Source organism: Embiotoca jacksoni, unplaced genomic scaffold (genome assembly GCF_022577435.1).
Source record: "Embiotoca jacksoni isolate LCO1_2020_lvr unplaced genomic scaffold, fEmbJac1.0.p SCAF_12, whole genome shotgun sequence".
Classification (NCBI taxonomy): domain Eukaryota; kingdom Metazoa; phylum Chordata; class Actinopteri; family Embiotocidae; genus Embiotoca; species Embiotoca jacksoni.
In genome coordinates this window covers 3,797,814-3,820,550 of record NW_027185252.1, presented here as the reverse complement: position 1 = coordinate 3,820,550, position 22,737 = coordinate 3,797,814, and the positions used below count along the sequence as shown (strand labels likewise).

General features: G+C 40.8%; 1 protein-coding gene across 8 annotated transcripts in view; it reads left to right on the top strand.

The window, feature by feature from the left end:
• LOC138195155 (mitogen-activated protein kinase kinase kinase kinase 3-like) overlaps positions 1–22,434 on the top strand; it is a 43,275-nt gene extending 20,841 nt beyond the window's left edge. For 2 of the 8 annotated variants that reach the window (XM_069144271.1, XM_069144278.1), the window contains 22 exons: positions 108–166; positions 2,151–2,213; positions 4,229–4,281; positions 4,696–4,734; positions 6,830–6,904; positions 9,377–9,428; positions 9,552–9,930; positions 12,188–12,294; positions 12,613–12,654; positions 12,826–12,910; positions 13,018–13,097; positions 13,479–13,539; positions 13,769–13,886; positions 14,128–14,186; positions 14,508–14,611; positions 14,918–15,089; positions 15,180–15,248; positions 15,384–15,476; positions 15,700–15,770; positions 16,477–16,532; positions 16,641–16,688; positions 17,464–22,434. In XM_069144271.1, the coding sequence (XP_069000372.1) occupies positions 108–166; positions 2,151–2,213; positions 4,229–4,281; positions 4,696–4,734; positions 6,830–6,904; positions 9,377–9,428; positions 9,552–9,930; positions 12,188–12,294; positions 12,613–12,654; positions 12,826–12,910; positions 13,018–13,097; positions 13,479–13,539; positions 13,769–13,886; positions 14,128–14,186; positions 14,508–14,611; positions 14,918–15,089; positions 15,180–15,248; positions 15,384–15,476; positions 15,700–15,770; positions 16,477–16,532; positions 16,641–16,688; positions 17,464–17,551 (1,973 nt within the window). In that variant the 3' untranslated portion in view covers positions 17,552–22,434. The remainder of the gene's footprint in view (positions 1–107; positions 167–2,150; positions 2,214–4,228; positions 4,282–4,695; positions 4,735–6,829; positions 6,905–9,376; positions 9,429–9,551; positions 9,931–12,187; positions 12,295–12,612; positions 12,655–12,825; positions 12,911–13,017; positions 13,098–13,478; positions 13,540–13,768; positions 13,887–14,127; positions 14,187–14,507; positions 14,612–14,917; positions 15,090–15,179; positions 15,249–15,383; positions 15,477–15,699; positions 15,771–16,476; positions 16,533–16,640; positions 16,689–17,463) is intronic. The other 6 variants (XM_069144275.1, XM_069144273.1, XM_069144274.1 and 3 more) reach the window with 6 other exon arrangements.
• Positions 22,435–22,737: the final 303 nt, after the last annotated feature.

The following is a 22,737-nucleotide window of genomic DNA, read 5'->3' as shown; positions in this document are numbered from 1 at the left end:
TTACGTGGAAGTCAGTTATTTCACTTTGTATATACCTTCTTGCCTCATATTGTTCCCTCTTTTCCTTGCCCTGACCCTCTGTTTGCTTCTTGCGTCATCCTCCTCAGTTGGTCAGGTGAAGTTTGATCCTCCGTTGAGAAAGGAGACAGAACCCCATCATGAACCGGTGAGTTCTTGCATGTGGCATGCGTTTGTACGTGTGTGGGTGTGATTTAAGTTCGTGTGGTCGTCTCTTCACCGGTACCAGCATGGCTGATCCTCACCTAATCTCTGGAAGCACCCTGACCGATCCATGTTGTTGTCAGTCTGTGTCGAACCAAACACGAAGCCCATCCACACAGTTCACTTCAGACGCCAAAATGTTTGAATATTGTCAGGTTTTGGAATATTTTTAAGACACGTTTTAAATAAGGCTTATCCTTGTTATATAAGAAAGCTTCAGGGAGCATCTTGTATCACTAATTTGCTCAAAATAAGCCAGACCTGTTTCAAAAATAGAATAATAGGAATCTGGTTTGTGGCCAGTTACAAGTCAGGTTTGACAGTCACCACCAGGCTGCCTTCCCAGGATGGTCCGAGCTCAGAGTAGAGGTTAGGTGGTTCAGGCATCTGATCAAGATACCTCCTGGATGCCTACCAGTGGAGGAAATCCGGGCATATCTAAATAGGGGGAGACCCTGGTACAGATCTAGTGTTTTCTGGAGGGTTTTTATATACCAACTGGCCTGGAAACCTTCAGGGAACCCCGGTAAATGCTGCAGGGTGTCGCGAGCAATTTCCCTAAGCCTCTTCAAGCCCGACTGAGGCTTTCTTGCAATAATGTCTCTGTACTAGCAGGTAGATAGTCTTCAACGGAAAGAAGTTGTCCTTGCTTTTGGTTTGTGTGAAATTTTGTATTTTATATTGGTCGGATTTTGACATAAAAATGTTTGTTGCCAGTTTTGCTAAGAAAAAAAAAAAAAAAAACTCTGCTAGCCTTAACAAATTTGTATTGTTTGAGCCACAGCTGCCTTTGACGCTAATTTTATTGAAGCTAAAGCTGATTGTGCTGTTTCGGGTGTGGTTGCTAGTGGACAATGAGATGGTGCAGGGTTCGTGCACAATCACAGCGTGGTGTTAGCCCTCCGCTCCCTCACTCCCTCCCACGTTTTATTTTTTTTAATTTTTTTGTCCTTCCTCTGCACTTTTTCCACTCTTGTATCCCCCCCTCAGACCCCCCCCCCCCCATTCTCTCTCTCTCTCTTCAAGTTGGCTATAAAAATACACCTAAATTGAATCAAACCTTGTTCTTCCCTCTGTCCCTCCATCGTTTTATCCTTCAATCCGGATTCATATTATCAAACAAAGTCACCAGTGCAACGGTCATCAACAATCCTCCTTCAGTTTCTCTCCTTGTCTTCAATACACCACCATGCGTTCTCTTTGTCTGACCAGTGTGATCTTTAGCTCACCAGGATGTCGGGTTGCTATTTGTAGCATTTTAAAATCAGCAAGCCATTACCGCATCCAAATTGTAACAAAATGATTAGCAGCAGCAGCATATTGTCGCAGCTTTGCTCAAAAGAGACTCTGGCAGACAGACGGAACAAATGGCTGGAGTAACTTTCAGCGGAGTTAACTTCTCGTGTTATATCGGACAAAAAAAATCAAACGGACCCATAGTGACACCGGGCGCCCTTGGTTAAGGTAATACATGGTCTTAATTCAACCAAATAGAACCAAGAATCCAGCTGCCACCACTCGTCTTATTTATTAACTGATCGAGGCTATACTAGGGTATCTCTGTTAATTTTTTTTTTTTTTTTTTTTAAGATCGCACCCATGATAAAATAATGTTATTTATTAATGCCTCTCTTCAGTTTTGCTGATTTATTTTATTTTATTTTATTTTTTTCTCCTCCACCAGTTTGTTCCTATCTCCCCTCCATCCCCTCCACTCTCGAGATTAATACCCCCCGTATACGTCGTCTCTGTCTTGCTGATCCACGGACATCTGAGCCCGTTTTTTTTTTTTTTTTTTTTTGGACTTAATCCATTTTTTCACCCATCATCCTCTCTCTTGCCTCCCCGTGTCCGTTCCTCCCCGTTCCCTCCATCAGTCCAGGTTAATGTATTAACTGAGGTCTCTCTCGCTCTGTCTTGCTGACCAGTGTGATTCTGAGCCCTATCTGGACTGTGTTGAGGAGCTCTACTATACCGCGAGATCTAATCTGGTAGTACTCCTTCTGTCTCTCTCTCTCTCTCTTTCTCTCTCTCTCTCTCTCTCTCTCTCTCTCTCTGTCTCTCGGCCTCTCCCTCTGTCCACCTATAATGGCCTTTTGTTTCCTTTTGTTTTTATTTTCAATCTGTCTTCATTTCTAACCTCATGACTTTCTTTTTTTTTTATACCTTCACTCTCCATGGTGCTCATTCTAAAGGACAAGTCCTTGTCCTTCTTTCGGCTCTCTTGCTCGCTGAGCCTTCGCTGTCTCTGTTATTTGTTCCGTTTTTCAGAGTGCTGATTCTTTTGGCTGCTCCATGTCCCAATGTTTATTTTCGTTCATTGTAACAGTGTCGGTCCGTCTATTCTGGTCCATCCATCTGTTACTGTTCATTTTCTTCTTCTTTTTCCAGCTTTGGCTTTTTGCCTCACTAACTGGTGTTGTGGTTGTCAAGGTGATAAGAGTCTTCGGTGTTGTTGTTGTTTTCATATATATACAGACAAAACACACATTCTCACCCAAAAACGCACAGTCATACATACAGTATGGAGGAAGGTAGGCGGTCAGAGTCAGTTAGTGGTGCAGTGTCTTGTTCAAGGACACTTGGTGAAGATTCGTGGATTTGAAAAGCATTTCTTACTCACAATAGCACTCACATCCAAATTTATTAACACACACACTCAATCTTTAATTGTGTGTCGTATTGTGCGTGATATTTCTTTGACATATATGTGATTTTTCTCTCTGCAGAATGCGTCTCTTTCTTATAAACTACTGCTTGTATGTTTTCTAACCTCTGACATGCTGTAGTTCACCAGAGCAATGAGGTCTTTTCCATGTGTGGGCGTGTCTGTGTTTATCTCTTCTTTTTCCACTCTGTGTGTGTTTCCCCTTGCACGCTTGTTGCTTTATGTCATTTTCTTCAAAAATATTTCTGTGACACGATGCTGCGTTCACATTGTGGTTTTAGGTAAAAGATGCCAATAAGTCAGAGAATGGTGCTGAATGTACAGCACGTGATTTAAAGGTGCTGCAAGAACAAACAAAAAAATAATTTTTGCTTAATTTGTTTAAGACACTGCTTTCCAATCAAGGTCTCTGGGGTCCACCAAACAGCTACTCCCTATAGTAGTAACGAAGCATTCATTTCAAGGAATAAGGAGCAAATCAATTGTTATAACAACAGTGTTAGACATTAGTACAAACCCAGGCCAAGTTTAAATTATTGAAAAATATAAAGAAGCCCCATTTACTACTAGCACATCCTTCGGAAGCTTATCTAGCTAGCTAGCTGATAAAACCAGTCGTGAATTAATTTTGCACACAACTTTATTTGGCATTCCCTTATTACTTTTATCCCCCCTGGGACATATCGTATACTTCCATCTCTTTGCGGTCAAAAAGAAAACCATCACATAAGGAAAATTAACTCTTTAGTTGTTTTGGTTACAACTGATGTCCACAACGATGCCATAACTTGTCAAGAGGTGACAAGTCAATGTTTCTTTATTTTAGGGAGTCACAAGCCCGAAGGTTTGGGAACCACTTGTTTTAAATAAACTTTTTTTGTCATACAAATGAAGCCAATTCTATTCAAGATGGAATTGCTTTTGTGCCAAACATCTTATGATTAACAAATTCATCAGGCCACAATGTGAACACAGCAGGAGTCCAATCTTTATGCCTATGATACTCTTATGTTCACCGTGTACATCTGTGAATGTCTGTGGTTATGAATTATATTTAAAATCAAATTTGAGTTTTATTGTAAGTGTTATTATAGTATTATTTCAAGCAGATTGCTGTAACTGTCACCACAGCAGCTGCAGTGGCAGCCCCCTGCAGTCATTTTGCAATTGAAAAGAGCTTCTGCGCAGGTCACTGCTCTAAATGTGGTTTACTGCCACACTTGGGCAAGATCTACAGCCTTGTTTATGAAGAAATAAGATACTTAGCGCATTTATAAATGAGCCAGTTTGAAGTATTATGTCACAGTAGTAATGTAATTTGTTTGTCTTGTACTGTAGGACTTGCAGCTGGAGTATGGCCATGATTCACCAAGTCTACTGGGAGGAAACAAGTAAGTCTTGCCTCCTTTTTCTGTCCCTGTGTCTCTCTAATGAGCTCTATTTCCTTCTCTTTTTACAGCTTCATCGCTCTGTGGCTTCTCCAATTTTCTCATTTACAGTTGCAGATGTCCTAGATTTTTTTTTATTTGATTGAGGGAGGCTGGAGACAAACAGGGAGAGCCAGAATGTTAAATGGGGAGAGATTTCATGTTGTAGGTTTCGTGGTTTATTCATAAACGCAACTTCAGGATGTTGTGTCAGCTCTGTGTTTGTGTGCTTCACTAGCAGAAAGCTCAGGTTCAGATCAGGACAGCAGAATGTCCTCCATCGTCCAGCAAGGACTAAGTCAGATCACGTTTCCTCTAATTTGTATGAGTCATATTCTCTTATTTATACTTTTTTCCCCCCTCTTGTTTAACAAACAGAAGTCTTCTCAAATCTGTGGAGGAGGAGCTAAAGCAGAGGTGAGTCGGACTCCTTTTTTGTCTCCCGAGTGTCTTGATCTGCTGATCTAACCATGCCCACCCATCAGCCAATCATTGTTTAACGGCGGGACTAATCATGCCAATCACACGCAACTAATTCTGTCGTAATGACTTCAGGCTGTCACAGTTTTCGGCATTTTGGATTCTGCTGGGTTTTATTTTCCCTCTGCGGCTTGCTTCACGCTTTGATGTCATCAGGAAAAGGCTGTGCTTTATAGGAGCTTCCTGCAGAGCATGGCTCACACACACACACACACAGACACACACACACACGTTCACACAGATGCACATACAGTGGTGTATCCAAAGATGCAATAGGTTTCATTATAGCAATTATGCTGCAAGTCTATGGAAAAACTCTTCTTCTTTGCTGAAAATATGATTGCTATTTGTGTGCTTTGCTTTTTTCTATGAGGTAATCTCATATGAAAAATGTGTTTCACTGAATTCTCTGAAGACACAAGAAGAGTTTTCACATCAATCCACAGAGGCTACAAAGTTGTCTCACAAATATTCCCTTCAGATTTACGTGTTAATTTCCCCGTAAAAGCCACGTCTGTTGAATCAGTGCTTTATTTGAAGGAACAAGATCATGTTGTTATTACTCGCTCTAAGGTTTCCTGTTAGGCTACACTCTTAAGACATTGTGTTTTTATTTGGAGTAGCTCTCTGAACAGATGTACGATTCCAAAATGTAGCTGCAGTAGTTTGCAGACTAGCAGGTAATATACAGTTCTCAGTTTGCTGTAGTCTGTAGTCTGAGGGGGATGCTACTATGCAGTAATCCTTAAGCTGTGACAGCTAAGTAGGATGTGGTAAACCTCACTCCTCTGTTTTCCTAAGGCGGATGAGGTGATTGCTGACAATAATTTGCAGAGGCATTGAGACTCGGGTGTGGTAGTAAATTGTCCGACCATGGCTTTGTCTAATTTCCTATGTTGTCTTGGTCTCATGTATTTCAATACAAGATATAGGTACGTATATGTATGTGGCATGTAATTCAAAAGTGTAGTAGGATAGCCTAAATGCACAGTATATTCACTTTGAATAAATGTTCTCATTAATGTAACAGTCTCCAGAAAACATTTCTGTTATGAAAACATAGTGTATTGTAAGATAGACAGTTTTTATAACTGTAAAATCTCAAAAATAAAAAAATTTCATAGTTTTAGTCTTAAAAAAAATAGCAACTGGAGGCTATTTCTAATGAAGAAAAAAAGCAAAAACAAATGTTAGGACAGAAATGATCTGTAATGTATTGGCTCTTATTTTCATGTTTCTCTTTTTAACAGAAATACTGTATTTTTTTTTTATTTTTTTTTTTACTTTTCTGTTTCTTTGATCAGTATAAAGCTGGAAATAGGAACCCGTCTCCCTGCTGGTAGATTATAGTGTTGATGTTTAATTGACAGCAGCTTCACACTGATCACAAGAGTGGCAGTCAAAACTAGTGCTGTTGAGTATTGAGAGAAAACCGTATTTCTGTTTAAAAGACAATCTCAGAACCTTAAATGATTTCTATATTTGTCATTAGTGACCGGTCTACAATGAAATCCAGTTTTAGATAAAGACCTGGTTCTCTCTGCAGTTGAGATTAAGAAAGACCATCTACGGTATAAAAATGACTGTTAGTCTGCTGTGATTTAACTGATTAGAGGTGTGTGTGTGTGGATCTGTGAGGACTGTGTAGGTTCAAACAGCAGTCGTGGAAGTTAATCAGCAGCATGTTGTGGCTGAATTTCACTGGTTGTTCAGATCTGTCAGAAAATGACTGATTTGTTGATCGAAGTGAGGAAAAATTTAGTTATCCTCTCTTGTTTGGATCTGTTCAGTCCTTCCAGATCTGCCCAGGGTTCAGGGGTTAGTTTGTGAACTGAGCTTCACTCAGCTCTCCCTCCCCCTTTTCCCTTCTTCCTCCATCCTCCTCATCCTCCTCCTGTTGTCATCCCCTACCTCCTTTGCCTGCTCCCTTACTCCCTTAATCTCGCCCTGTTTTCGCCCTCCTTACCACAACAATTTATTTCCCCTGCTCCTTTCTTTCCCACTCCCCTCCTGTCTTCACCTCCTCTCCCAGGGGCCATGTGGCACACTTAGGGGATGATGAGGATGAGGATGATGATGGTGCAGATGATGATGAAACTCACACTCAGTAAGTTCCCACTCAGTCTTAGAACCGGGAGCCTCTCCTACCTTGTCTCCGCGTCTCTCTTGTCTTTTTCCGTCCCTCCCTGGTTTCGAGGACAGGGAAGGACGATGAGGAGGACGAGGAGGAAGGCTTCCTGTCTTTAGGCTTCCTCTCCTTACCACAGTTTCATCCACGCATCTCTATGCTACACACCCCACCATCACGCCACATATGCCACCTGTTTGTGTGTTTACTGCCATTGTGGGTTTTTTTGTTGTTGTTGTTTTTTTCATGCTCGTAGTGCTGTGTGGTGAGTTTAAAGCTACTAACAGTAACCCTAACCCTAAAAACTCACCAAGAGGCCGTTGATACTTTTCAACTTGTTTTCCTCCAAATACTCTTACAGTGTTAGATATAAAATAGATGGTGGAGTTAAAAAAAAATAGGGCATAACTTCAGGCATTGGTAAAAACGAAGACTTAAAAACCACAGCATTAAGTAGTAAATATGGCTGCACCTTAAATTCTGCCGTGTCGTCGCATTATTTTTTTATCATATGCAAAATGAGGTGCGAGTTCAGTTTCACTCGCGGTCCTCGTGACCTTGTCATCTTATTTGCTATTGACTTGTTTTGTTCTCCACTTGCATCGCCATCTGTGTGCCTCCTTGCTGTGCGCGTGCGTGTGTGTGTGTGTGTGTGTGTGTGTGTGTGTGTGTGTGTGTGTGTGTGTGTGTGTGTGTGCGGGCACTCGGCACTGCCTTCTGTCTTCTCTTGCCTTTATTAAACTGCAGACCTGGCGTTCAGCCTCTTCTCCCATTGTGTACAAGCCAAACGTCTGCGATGGGCCAGACTGTTCTTCCTAGACAGATATGTTCCACCGCAGTCACAAAGGCCCTCTGTGCTTTATATTTTAGGATTTTTGCTTCATTAGTCACATACTTGAACACACACAGTGCAGTGATAGCAAAAACCGGAAAGAACCCGAGTTTCTAAATTGACTTCAACCAACGGTGCTGAAACAGCTGCTGGCTAATGTTTTTATGGCGAACATTGGGTTGTGAAGAAGTGAAAAGAAAACCGTAAGAATGGAAAGTAAAACTCCCATTAAAATTATCAAACCTTCTCAAGGTGTCGAAGAGGAATTGCTCGAACATTACCTGCAGTGTGATTTAGCATTTAGCTTTGAGGAATAATGCTGACAATGCTGGGTAGTGACTTACAGTTGCTAAGTAATTTTGTAGCTCGTCACAAAAACCAGGATTAATCCCGCTCCTGAAAATTGTTACGGACATGTTCCTTTTCTCCAACTGTTAAAGAGGGATTACAAAATTATTACAAATCAAACCAGTGTAAATCCTAAAACCTGAAAATGATCATGGATCCTTTTTATTTCTCCAACTGTCAAACAGAAAATTACAAAATCATTCTCTTCAGGCTACATAAACATTTAGCTTTTTTAAAATAAAAAGTTAACCATGTTGGCCGGGCTGCTTTTCCTTTTGATAAACCCTAAAACGGTTTTGCTCTTGCTTTTGAAAATAGTCATGGACAGGATCCTTGCAGGTGTAAATCATCCTGCTTTCTTTTTAGTTTTTACTGATAAAGTTTATATTTTCAGTTTGTCTGAGGGGTTCAGCTTTGTGCGTGTTGCCTGCTATTCAGTCAAATCACTGTAAAGAATTGCCATTGGTGTTTCCGCATCTGTTTTCACCTCGACTGGCTTTCCAGCGTCTGTCCATTTGTGTGCTCCGATTGTCTGTCATTCATTAACATGAGGCTCTACAACTCTGACATTTTTAAGTTGACATTGTGTACAGTCTCTGAATATAGTGCTGGTCTGCATTCCAATTTTTATTATTTTTTTTTAAGTCATTAAGATCCATTAAAATAAGAAGAATCTCAAACACAGAATTTACTTGCTGGACAAAATTGTGTTTATCAAAGATGATATATGATAACGAATGAGAGGTGAATATTAGGACTTTAAACATATTTCAGCAACAAGATATTTCATACTTAAAGTGACACTGGCTATATCAGTTTGTCCGTACCAGTGCTACTGTACTCAGAGGCTTTACATATGCTCCTTCTATAGTTTTTCTTCATGATTTCTAGTGTTCCAGTCTCCCTTTTGTATTTAGTGGTTATCTGATGTCTGTCACGCCGTGAAATAGTGTCGGGCTATGGTTGCACGTCATTTTAGAGTTTGTTTTAACATCAAATTGTCCTCATATTTTTTGAATTTTTAAGGAAAACTCTGGCAATATAGTTTTCAATCTCTTTAGGGATAAATAACAGTTTTTAAACTAGTATTGACACGGAAATATGGGACTTTTTTAAAATGACAAGTTAAACCATAGCCTTAGACCAAACATGTAGATGAATGTGTAGATTGTTTTCAATGTAACTCTTGTTTGTAGTAAACAGAAATGATTTGTCTTTTTTTTTTTTTTTTAAGTGTCGTATCTCAACATTTTGGTCTTCAAATTTTTCAGTAAATCAAGCACTATCAAGAGGCCAAAGGTCCCGCCCCCACTTCCTCCCAAGGTAGGAACTACTGAATGTGTCTGTCAGCCACAGTCCCACTTTTCAATTTTAAAGGTTTTTACAAGCCCAGAATATAAAAAAAGAAAAAGTGAGCTGACTCTTTGTCCTGTATTTTTCTTCCAGCCCAAATCCATCTGCTCGTCACAGCAACAGCCGCAACAAAAACAGGACGATAGCCAATCACACAGTGAGGATGATGGCGGAGGGGGAGGGACCATCAAACGCTGTCCAGTCCCAGAGACGGCGAGTCCGGCCAAAGCCGCCTCCAACGTCCCCCCGCGTCCCCCGCCCCCGAAGCTGCCACCCCACCGCCGCAGTAGCCTAGGTAACGAGAGCCCGAAGCACAGAGACGTCGAAAACTCTGCCCCAGAGGATGATGGGAGCTTTAGACATTTCTGGGAGTGGCTCCATACGCCTCACACAGAGGAGGAGCTGGAGGAGGCGTGGGAGGTGCTGAAGGAGGTGAAAGAGGAGCAGGAAAAAGAGGAGGAAAAGGAAGAGAGTAAGAGCAGCCGATTGGTAGATGGGTAGTGTCCACAGACCTGTCGCCCCCTTCGATTTGTGTGGTCTCCCATTAGTCAATCCTTGTAGTCTGGTTCATTTATTTGTTCCATGAGTCCATTAACAAAACCAATGCCTTTTTTTTTTTTTAAGTATTTTTATTTTTTTAAGTTTTTGTTTATAATACCTTTCGTCCATCAGCTCCCGCTCAATATAATTGTTTGTCTCTCAAGTCATTTTTGTCAAGTGTGATTGGTTGTTTAATTCCAATCGATCAAAAGCCGCTATAACTTCCCCTCGCTTCCTAGGAGGAAGAAGGAAGAGGAGAAAACATAGCCGATCAGAACTCAGGCAGCAACATGATTGTGTGATGGTGCACATAGAAAATTTATGATGCAGTAAATGCTGATGATTGATGACAACAAAATTCTGCGCATTACCATATCGCACTTTCTGCCGATTATCTGATTCGTTTTTATGAATTTGGTATTTCCTGTTCCATTCAGCAGCTTTACAAATGCACATTAAAAAAAAAAAAATAAAAAAAAAAAATCGAACTTTTTTTATTGAATGATAAACAGGAACAGAAACACCAAAGCAGAGCAAAGTTTTTTTTTTTAAATTCCATCTTCATAAGTATACTTTTGGCAAGATAAACTCAACAAAAACCCATTTCCAGTATGACTCATAAGATTCTGGGAATTTCATGCAATCCTGTATTGTTAACATCTCTATAGAACATTTCCAGTGTCTTTATCATGCTGAACATATTTTTATCTTAATATTTTTATCACCTCCACTTAAAGGAAAGGGCAAGTAAAATCTATCTTTTTTTTTTTTTTTTTTTTTTTTTTTACCACTTAAGGTGACAATTGCTGTTTAGTTTTGTTTGGCGGTACCTCTGGTGATACGCAGTAATTGCAACTTGGTGATGGAAAATGCCTCACTAACTGCGTCGCTTGTGATTATTTTTATTTATTTTTTACTAGGAACATCGCCACAGACACCCAGCTCGTTCAGTTCATAATACTACAAATGCACGGTCTTTTATCAGTGGTTCACGGGTGCCAGCGCCATTGTGTTTCCTCATTTGGTGATAGATGGTGACATTGATTATATAAAAATCTTCAAATGTATTACTTTAGTCCTAGGACTGTATAATTGGCAGATATATGTTACTTTGGTTTATCAGTTTGGTGAAGCTGTTTTTGACTCTATTGCCAAGGTTGTGCTTTGGAAGTCTTCACAGTAATGAATTACATTCACTTTAAATGGTGGAAGTTTCTGGAGATGTTAACCGGTGTTTGGAATTTGGAAATATGGCTAATTGTAGTTGAGTGGTAAAGGGATGTAAAATCAAGAGTAGACATACACAGTCAACCTGGAATCATTCTTTTGAGTGTTTAGCAGACAGGCTCTGGTGGAGTTGCACTCCTAGTCATGATGGGAATTGTTTTCGTCCATCGCTACAGAGATAAAAGCTGGTAGACCCAAATATATGAATATATACGGGATTGTTTCCTGTCGTTGCATCATGGAACTACTTCAACGTCACAGCAATTAGCCGTCCTTCAGAGTTGCTGAGCAAACCTTAATGTGACCTTCAGCAGAGACTGAAGCTCTGAGCAACAGTTGGACGGAGCCAGGCTAACAAAGACCAGCTATTTAAAAAAAAAAAAAAATGTAATGTTACCATTTTACCTTCCTAAATTATCAGGCAACTTAAAATTTTTAGTATAGCGCGTACATATTTACTGGTTTCTTGCCAGAAGGGAAAAGGAGACAAACTGAGCAGTCCTAACTGATCACTGGTGTATGGTGTATTCACATCTTCCTTCACTCACGACTATATTTGATCCTCTGTATTCTTCCTACTAGCCTGCTCCCTCCCTCCTTCCCTTCCTCTATGCTCCTGTAGGGTTCTTTTTTTTTATTATTATTTATTTATTTATTTATTTATTTATTTAAACTGTTTTAGTTTTAACTCTTCTCTGTCTTCAGTCCTGCAGATTAGATTGTTCTCATTAATACCAACAATGTTTATGAGAATGTGTCAGTGTGAGTGGGCTGTGCGTGCAATGTACTCTGTAGTGAGGTCAGTATCTGTTTACATTCACCCACCTCAGCTGCACAAGCACACACACACACACACACACACACACACACACACACACACACACACACACACACACACACGCACACACACACACTTGGTTTCTCTCACTCCCACACACTGAGATGTGTTTGTGTTGTTGTAGGTAATGGGCTGAACTCTCCCCACAATGGTGAGAGGGACAGTCCAGCAGAGAGGCAGTCTACCATGCCCCCTAGTGTCCCCGTACGGAAAGACAAGAAGGATGTTCCGGTAAGCAGACGGCAGCGGTTGAAGGACCAACAGAGGTTCTTTGTGGAAGATCCAGAGTGCTCATTCTACCTCAGATGCTTTCCAAAAAAATATGCTTTTATTGAACAAGAGAAAGGCCAGGCATTCAATGCACTGGCGGCTCCCATTGATCCGATTGCATTTAGTAAAGGAAGAATGGGATTCAGGTCCCTTCTCGTAACAAAAACTTGAACATTATGTTTTAACTTCAGATTTATTGTTCCCTGCTTGTCAAATACCTTGTTTTTAGCAAGGCATTTTTTTTTTTTTTTTTTTTAAATGCGTCTATCTTTGCCTTAGATGCCAATCAGTAATGGTCTCCCGCCAACACCCAAAGTCCATGTAAGTATCAGTCTCTTTTTGTCTCTCTTAATTTGAAAATCTTTGTTTTATTTAACAAAACAAATATGTACCACTCGGAGCATTAAAACCTCAATTCACTGTCACACTAGAGCATCACAATCCTTTGAATGAAGATGCCAATCCTCTTTCGTGTCTTCCTCCCGTTCGCAGATGGGTGCTTGTTTCTCCAAGGTGTTCAACGGCTGTCCTCTGAAGATCCACTGCGCCACTTCATGGATCAACCCGGACACCAGAGGTAATCAAACGGACACCGTGTTGAAGATCAACTCCTGAAGTTAACACTTTTAAGGTTGTCTAATACGAGCTGCTGCTAATAATCGGTGAAATGTTTGTGCGTTTCAGACCAATATTTGATATTCGGAGCTGAAGAGGGAATCTACACATTAAACCTAAATGAGCTGCATGAGACGACAATGGAGCAGGTGAGACTGGAGAGCATGCATTTTACGATAATAGTAGCATATTTCTTTTGAGAGTATGATTATTTTGGTTCATACATTATTATTGTTAAATGTAACAAATTCCAAAATAATGATATTGTCCTGTAATTATGGGTCATGATTTTTGAATATACTAATAGTCATTAAAATACAAAAGAAATTGATGTGATAGGTAATATGTGAGTGTATATCCCTGTTGTCCAACGTTAATTCTTTATTGTTGACTGTATTAGCAAACAACTGTGATTATCCACGTAGTTTTTGGTCTTTGAAAAAGAGACATATTATTTGAACTAATTGTGTTCCACCTTGGTGCTCAGTTGCTTCATATTTCTTCTCTCCTTCCTGTGTATCTGTGTGCAGCTGTTCCCTCGGCGGTGTACCTGGCTATATGTCATGAACAGCTGTCTTCTTTCTATATCTGGTGAGTTAGAAGAACATCTGTCTGACAGCGTTATTTTATAGTTGACTACCGCATTATTTGCTCTTTTTCTCCTCTTGACCTGAAATTATTCTTGATTGTGGACTTTCGATTTATTAAATCGATTGTTCTAGTCTCACAACAGATTTAAAGCATCCTGTACATGACATTTGTTTGACGTCTCTTATGTCTTATGTCCCTCTTTATTGTGTTCTGTTCTGTTCTCTTCCAGGAAAAGCCTCCCAGCTGTACTCTCATAGTCTGAGCGGTCTGTTTGAACAGGCCCGACAGTTACAGAAGTTACCAGTAGCCATTCCCACACACAAGCTGCCCGATAAGATGATTCCCAGGTAACTGTGCAACCAGGAAGTCAAACCTATCAATTATTTACAATCTCTTACAGGGCATCCTTTTATTTCAGTTATCTGATCCAATGAATTTGAATGCTGCACTCATATTTACTCACCTGACTCGAATCACTGAAATGGACATCATTTCACAACAAAACAAAACAAAACATGCATGTCAATTTCAATTTACATTTAAATCATCTTTTTAACTTAAGAGATTTCTTTGTTTGTCTGGTTACAGGAAGTTTGCTGTGTCTAATAAAATTCCAGACACTAAAGGGTGCCAAAAGTGCTGCGTAGGTGAGTTTCTGTAAAGGATGATTTCATATTTTTTGTGACTAGTGGTACCGCTTATAATGTGGCTCTGTAGTACCTCAAGGTCAAGACTCACTGTCAAACTGTGCTGAAATTTTGCCTGTTACAATAAGCAACATAAAAAGAATAGATCAATTGCATGATGTAGTTTGTAATATCCTATCTCAGGACTTGAAATGAGATTGTTTGGCAACACGGTGAAACAACAAAAACATACAGACATTTGCAGAGGAATATTGAGTTTAATGTCCACAAACGGCAACAGACAGAATTCAAAGTTACTAATAACTTGTTGTTTTTGTGCAGTTCGTAACCCGTACACAGGCCATAAGTACCTGTGTGGAGCCTTCCAGTCCAGCGTCATGCTGTTGGAGTGGGTGGAGTCCATGCAGAAGTTCATGCTCATCAAGGTCACTTTTGCCCTCCTCAAAACTCCTCATATGTATTTACTCTCTTTTTTTTTTTTTTTTTTTTTTTTTTTTTAGCTCATTTTATTACTAAAGTCCAATACACAAAATAAAATAATGCAACAAATGTTTTTCATAAGGGTGGGTAATTTTTCTAAGAATGAAAATTTAGATTTTTTTTTTTTTTTTTTTTTTTAATGTTACGCTATTAAAAAATGTCCACCTACAATGTATCACCGTCGTAATGTCGTAACACTTAACTTCTATTGCGTTTCTTTCTCACCTGCCTTCTCTTCATCGACTCGACAGAACATCGACTTCCCGTTGCCGTGTCCGTTGGAGGTCTTCGAGATGTTGGTGGTCCCGGAGCAGACCTACCCTCTGATCTGTGTGGCGGTCAGTAAAGGAACCGAACTCAACCAGGTGGTCCGGTTCGGCACCGTCAACCCCAACTCTACCTCCTCCTGGTTCACAGAAGCAGGTGAGAGCACTGTGGCTGGATCTGTTATGTCAGTGGTTACAGCACGGAGGCCATGATCACCCTCTAACGCCTTCATCCTCCTCCCTGCAGACACACCACAGACGTGTGTGATCCATGTCACTCAGCTAGAGAGAGACACTATCCTAGTCTGCCTCGACAGTGAGTAACTCGTACATTTTTATTTATTTTTTTAATCATCTGAGCATTTGCATTGTGTAGCTTCAACGATTCGGGTCAGAATTGTGACGTTTTTTGCAAGTTTTACGCTCTTTTCTTCTCCATCTCTTTGCACAGGGTGTATAAAGATAGTGAACCTCCAGGGCCGGTTGAAATCCAGCAGGAAGTTGTCAGCTGAGCTCACCTTCAACTTCCAGATCGAATCCATAGGTAGAATAAAAAAAAAAAGAGGCCAAACTTAAACAATATCTTAACATCAGAAAAATATGACTTATGACGTAAATATGGAGACAGAAAGTCTGATACCTCTTTTAGTCAAGGGAACTTGAACTGACATGAATATCCCTCCGGTGGTGAAGTAATCCATCAATAAGCAGTAATCCTTGTTTCTCCTTGTTTTTTTTGTTTGTGTTTTTTTTTATTTTTTTCCCAGTTTGCCTCCAAGACAGTGTACTGGCCTTCTGGAGGCACGGCATGCAGGGACGGAGTTTCAAGACCAACGAGGTGAGATTCATACTGCACTCTTCCCCGTGTAATACGGTTCACTTCCAGGCATCGCAGCAGGATGCTGCTTATTCTCAGACTATAACAGGATTTTGGTCACTACTCTCGTTGCTCTTAACGTCCTAAAATGAAAGTGAATCAAAAGAGCATGATGTGGGTTTGCTAGATTTTTCGGACCTGCATAATTCCCTGCCACCGTTTTGACCACCAATCAGTCTGACCTTATGAAGGTATAACAGCCTCTGTTTGTTTTATGGTCACAAACTGCAGTCGCTCGTAAGGCTTGACTCGATGCGTATGTACATATTTAGAAAGTGTACCTTTTGTTAAACTTACTAAACAAATCATTTTACGGTGTCTGGCCATGTGATAAGCCCACAGACATCTGGTTCTGTTACTCCTGCTGGATGTTTCTCGTGTCTCATAGCAACCCAGAACAACACACCTCCACCAACGCAGCCCCTTGCGCGTTATAACTCTGGATTTTTTATGGTCTGAGCTTCCACAAGATTGCACATACCGTCTATTAAACGCCACCTGCCGATATTGGCCAGCATAAGAAAATTTGATGTTTTAATAATCGCTGTTGCCAGAGACATTTTATCGCGAATGTGTCGCTCAAATATCATCGGAGATCTCGCGTCAGGATTTCAGGACTTACCCAAATCGTCCTGCATTTACACTTGTGATTCTTCTCGTGCATCAGATCACTCAGGAGATCTCTGACAGCACACGCATCTTCAGACTACTGGGATCAGACAGGTGAGAAACGCAACACGTGCACACGTCCTTCATTTCATACTCATTTCACAGGCACAGACACACACTTAGATGTCTGTTAACATCCTCTCTGATGTCTTATCACTGAAGACGCGCTGACTGCAGAGATCCAGAGGACAGAGGCCTCACTCTGCCCAGGTACTCCCGCTGCTCACTGGCCACTGAACCAGCCTGAAACTCCGCCTCTTTCTGTCGGGACTCTGGAAGCCTGCTTGATGCCAGATATTATTGATCTTTTAGAGGGAAGGGAAGTAAAAGGGTGTGCTTGAGGAAGTACAGCAAAGTTTTTATGGGAGATTTTACACGGTAAACCATGAGAGCATAGACACCAAAATCATCCGTGTCTGGTCTGATCACTGATAGCAGAATATGATCAGTATTTAGAAAGGTCAAACATGGGATGTCAAAATGCTTCAAATTCTGTCAGCTTTGTGTCAGAGTTCGATTGAAATACCAAAAACTTATTTTCAGTGCACTGGATGATTTTGGTGTCTTTATTGTGAAGCTGATGCCGTGTAAGTTATGACGTGTGAATCTTTGGGTCCTTCTCGAAGAGTATTAACATCTTTTACCTCGAGGTAAACGGAGTACATTTTATGTCAGAGCAGGTCGTACCTCGTCGCTGTCTTTCTTCCCCCCCCCCTGAAATAACAGGGCTTTTACAGGAATCGTATCATATCCTGTGTGGGTCGCTGGCTGTCTGCATATACTGCTACCGTGAATCTTGGGTCTTTACTGATTCTTTATTTTACTCAATATTTGATGTATTTTTTTCAGAAAACTAATAACATGCTGAAAATCTGGCTGGGCTGTTCTGCTATCTGAGATTGAAAGGCAAAATTAAATTCTTGATTCATGGTGTGTTGCCTTCCCTTGGAACTAAACTGAATATTGTGTGTGTTTTGTGTTACAGGGTGGTGGTGCTGGAGAGCCGGCCTACAGACAACCCCACGGCCCACAGCAACCTCTACATCCTGGCAGGCCACGAAAACAGCTACTGAGACAGACACGCACACGCACACACACACACACACACACACACACACACACACACACACACACATCTACGCACATAAACACACTCTCTAAAACACCCCCAACATTTATTGTAGGCAAGGGCGTAATCAACAGATAGACACACTCATCCTGATACCCTCCCTCCTCCCCCCACCACCACCACCGCTTAACCCCCCCAGCCTTCACCTCTCCCCCTCCCCTCCCCCGGCCTGCTGGCAGCGGGACCCGGTGAGATGAGCAGTTCAACGGGTGCACACGTCGGGTTGCAGAAGGCACCGCGAGTGTTTTTTGTGCCTATCAGCGAGGCGTGTCGCGTCCGAGCAGCCGGTCACGGGCTCGTTTTCTTTTCTTTTCTTTTTTTTTTTTTTTTTTGAACGGACGAGGGGTCTTAAACCGCTGATCCGAGGCCAGTTTCGGGTTCGAAACAGCCGGGGAATCTTTTCTCTGCACCTTACAAGAGCGACTTCAACTCAGAATCTCTCCTGATACCATCCTCCTGCCTTCCCCTCCATACGTACCGCAAAAACAGGCATCCAGCACGCCATCTGACTTCATCAGTACTTCTACTTACTAGTTCTACACATACTTACTGCTACTACTGCTACTGCTACTCGCGCTAGAAGCTTCACAGAAGGGCCATCTTGCACAGAAAAACTGCCCTTCTCTCATTATCGTCCTTTCCTCGGTCTCCTCCTCCTTCTTTCCTTTCTTCTCTCTCTCCGCCCTCTTTTTTTTTTTTTTTCCTCACTACCCCTTTATTTATTGTGACATGATGTAACTTTAACAACCAGGATGGCTTTTCCTGTTCTATTTGTTGTCTTTGTTTTTTTTTTTCTTGTTTTTGTTTTTTTTAAAAGGATAAAAAAAGAGAAAACAGACTAAAAAAAAAAAGCTTCGCCACTTTCGCTAGCAATCAGATTCCAGTACCCGTCACCACCACACCACACAAGTGCTTAATTGACCTCTATTTAATTGTTGTAAATATAAATGTAGTATTTTTTTGACAGAGACGAACACTAAAAGGACTGGTCGTGTAGATAGGCGTGTGTATAGTTGCGACGTACAACTGTGGAGACAAAACGAGAGACGAACGGGTGCGGAGGAGTGATGGGACAGTTCATTCACTTCCTCGTTCCTTGATCATGTGACGAGGGTCAGGAAGCCAAGACCCCGGCAGTCTCCTCAGGTAGACAGCTTTAGTAATCTGATATTACTCTTGTAAAGGTGTAGCGCTCAGGATCCAACTGAGCGAACACAGGAAGCGACACGTGATTGGTCATTTTCATTCTGCATGTGACAGCCATCGTAACTTCCTGCTCGTTTGCACCATAGCAACCGTCGTCAGGGCAGCGGAGTTGTGTTCATTTGATGTCATCCTTTTCATATTATTTTTTTTTTTTTTTTTTAACGCCGTTTTAATCAGAAATCTTTGTTTGGTCTTTAATGCTATTTTTTAATTTTATCGAACCACTGGTGTTAATAATTTGCACAGAGAAAAATGTATTTCATAAACAAATGTGATGTCATGATAATATATGACCTTGTGTGTATGCACTGCGTGTGTGTGCGTGCGTGCGTGCGTGCGTGTGTGCGTGTGTATGTGTGTGTTCGTAGACATAGAATATGCACACACGAGTGCATCGTGTACAGATCTGGTCTTTAACAGGTGACAGTCGTGTTTCTGGCCGAGGCAGCTCGAAAAGAGCGTCAACAGATATTCAAAGACGGGATAAAAGCTGGATTTTACACAGAAATAAAAATGATTTAGATTCATCCAGTGGGCCTGGGATATACTGTATTTGGCTGTTGGCCAAATATGTTAAATATGAAATTTAAACCGCAGCGTGGAACGTTTTGTCGCCCCCTTCGGCCAGCGAGAGGAATTACAATAAACGGCACACGCTTCTGTCACAGGCTCAGAATCTGAATTTGATCCATTCGGTGCGATGACATCTGGAAAGTCTCGAAGGGCGAGCACGATTTAAATACTTTATCCCCTTTCAAGTTTGCATACGGCTAAATTGGAAGAATTGGGAGTTCAGCCCGACCACATTTGAAAACTCTTGTTCATGTGAAATGCAAAGAGATTTCTCCGGCGATGACGGGTCTAATCAGCCTTGTGTGAACTAATTCATCAGGATCTCAAGTGTGACAGACGTTTATTTATATGTAAAAGTCCTGCACGACGGTGTTTAAGTCGCAAAAACATTAAGTTTAAGTACGAGGAACAATTTGAAAAATGAAAAGGGGAACCCCACCCCCCATATGCAAATATAAACACGAATAAAAACACAGAAACAAAGAGAGAGTGGAGTCAACAGCTAATGTGCCGTCAATTAGCCTAATTATGACATATTCCACATCTGTAACTTATTACCGTCCTTTATTCTTCAGGTGTGATCCGATCCCGTCGATTCAGGCTCACAAGTGATTTCATTTTACGTCCGGTTGAAACGTCTGTAACCTTTTTGCTCTCTTGAGTGGCGCTCGTTTGAGCGTCCCACTGCGGGATATGTTCCCTCGCATATCGGTGGGCGTGTTCCATGTTGTGTTTTTAATCTAGTACCGACGCCAACCCTCGAATGGAGTCGAAACTTTGGCTTTCTGTTAGATTTTTTTTATTTCTGTGTAAGCCCTGTGATCAGTGATTATACCGTTATACGCTTCAGCCTCCATCGCTGTGACTCTTTTAAAGGCCGACGTCTGCACGAGAGATCACACTACATGCATGTAGATGCGCACTGTTTGGTGTGTAGGAGAGTCTACGTGTGGCAGTACACTACCAGTCTTTACAAGCTGTGACACTCGAGGTTGCTTCTGAGGACTTTAACACTAGTTTAGGCTGAATTTAGCTGAGACGCCATCTGTTAACGCTGAAATCTCCCGGAGCTGAAATGTTTTGACTTTTCAGGTGGCTGTGTTTTTTTTTTCCCCACGAGTTTTATTTCTCATTCATGTCTTCATTTTTTTTTCTTAAATGTACAGGTGTGAATATAAGTACGTGAAACAACCAGATACGAGATGAATAATTAAGGAAAGACGGACAAAAACAAAGCACACGAGTGACTTCATCAAATCAATGTGACACTAAATGCTATAATATAATGATATAGAAGTGGTTCCTGATTATCACAATGCCAACAGGGATTCTCTGGTTGTTGGTTGTTGCTTTTTTTGTTTTTTAACTCTAACCTTAATGGCAAGTCTTTTTTTTTTTAAGAACCTTGAGAACAAAACCTGATTCTGATGATGACTTCCAGGCCAAAAACATCCTGCTTCTATATTTAAAGTTTTATTTTCAGTCTGCAACAACCCGAGCTAAAAAAATCTGTTCGACGCAACAGACGACAGGAGCATTTACAGTTCTGTCTTTTAGATGTAAAGTTAGGAAATAAATAGGATCATAGATCACAAGTTTCAGCTCTGTATAAGATGTGTTGCTGGATGTTGGCTATAAAAGGGAAATGTTGTCATGTTGGGGGACTGACAGCTTTCGGTTTCTCCTGGACTTCTTCTTCTTTTACCTGTTTACAGTGAAACTAAACTTCCTTTCGCTGTTAGTCTTTTTTTTAATTTTTTTATGTCACTTTACCAACGTGACAGCATTGTCCCTCCTCCAAACATTCAGTGACAGGAATCACACTAATGCCCCTTACACTGTGTTTTTGTGGGATTAATTTGTGCATAAACGGATCCTCTCACTGGATTCCAACTCTCTGTGAAGTCACTTATTAAAGGTTCTGTGTGTAGGATTTAAGAGGATCTATCGGCAGAAATTTGATAGAATATTTCTTGATTTTGTTTTCATTCACGTTTAATCACCTGAAACTAAGAATCGTTGTGTTTCTGTCACCTTCATATCTGCGTTTTTCATCGTAGGTTGTATGACACACTTGGAGGGTGAGGTGTGTTCACCAGCCTCACTAAATCCTACATACTCTTCCTTTTGAAATAAAATGTTCAGTCTAGTTAACTGTGGAGAGCTTGGATTCACTTTAAGGATCTTTTTTTTTTATGGCCTGTGCACATTTTTCTTAAAATAAGACTGTTGCTTTGTTCCGGAAAACATGGCAGAAATACGACTCGTACAAAACTGAAGACATCACATCACATCACGGTCAAAGTAAAGATAAATGTCGAATCTGTTGAACTCTGCTGTCAACAGCTGGGTTTGTTCCACATGCAGGTTAAAAACTTTGGTAAAACCAAACAAACATTATAGTTTAAGCCACGAAGTTCACGATTTAAAATGTGTAAATTTGGGTAAAGTGTCATACTGATCATGAAAGTTCACGTGGGATATTTTCTGTAACGTCTGCCGTCACACACACACACACAAGCTTAACCTATAATTACAAAAAAACAGTTGTCAACATGCTGAAATGTTAAAAAGAAAATCGGTGTTTCATAACCTCCACTGGGCCTGGATCAAATCCAACGTAGAAGAAAGCATCGGGTCTGATTGACGATGCTTTGGGTACCAGATAAATCCATTTTCTGAATGAAACTTAATTGCTGTTAAGATAGTTTTCCTGGGATCGCCTGTTTTTTTCTTTTCTTTTCTGGCACTCCTAACTTCTCTGTACTTAATATAAGCACTTAGAAGTTATTTACAAAATCTGTTTTGGTCCAGGTCTCCTCCCAATCTTCAATAAGAACACAATAGGTCACCTCTGTTCTGTCGCTATTATACCACCTTTGTTTTTTGGGTTTTGTTTTGTTTTCATAATGCAATGCATACGTTATGTATATAGTGTAAAATAAAAATGGGTTTGTTTTACATACTGTATAATTGCCTATATTTTGTTTCAGAAGTGTAACAGATTTATGAGATGGCAGGTTAACACATTAAAAAGAAGGAACTGAAGCGTTTTGGTGTTTTGTGCTCATTTCTGATGAGTGGTGCCTTTTTCCTGGAAGACGCTTTTACAGTCGGAAGGACTCGGGTGTAAATAAAAGAATTCCTTGTGGTTCTCGTTGCATTTAACCGATTTAGTTTTGCAGCTTCGTTATGCTGCATGTCGGCTCGCTGTCCCAGAGCCATCTTTAATGTTAGCTGGTCTGATGTTACAACGTCAGCTGTGTGCTGTGTTTCTGTAGCTTCTTATGGAACTACGGAAGGTCAAATACGAAGGGCTCCTCTGTATATTCATTTTGAAAGAAGACAAGA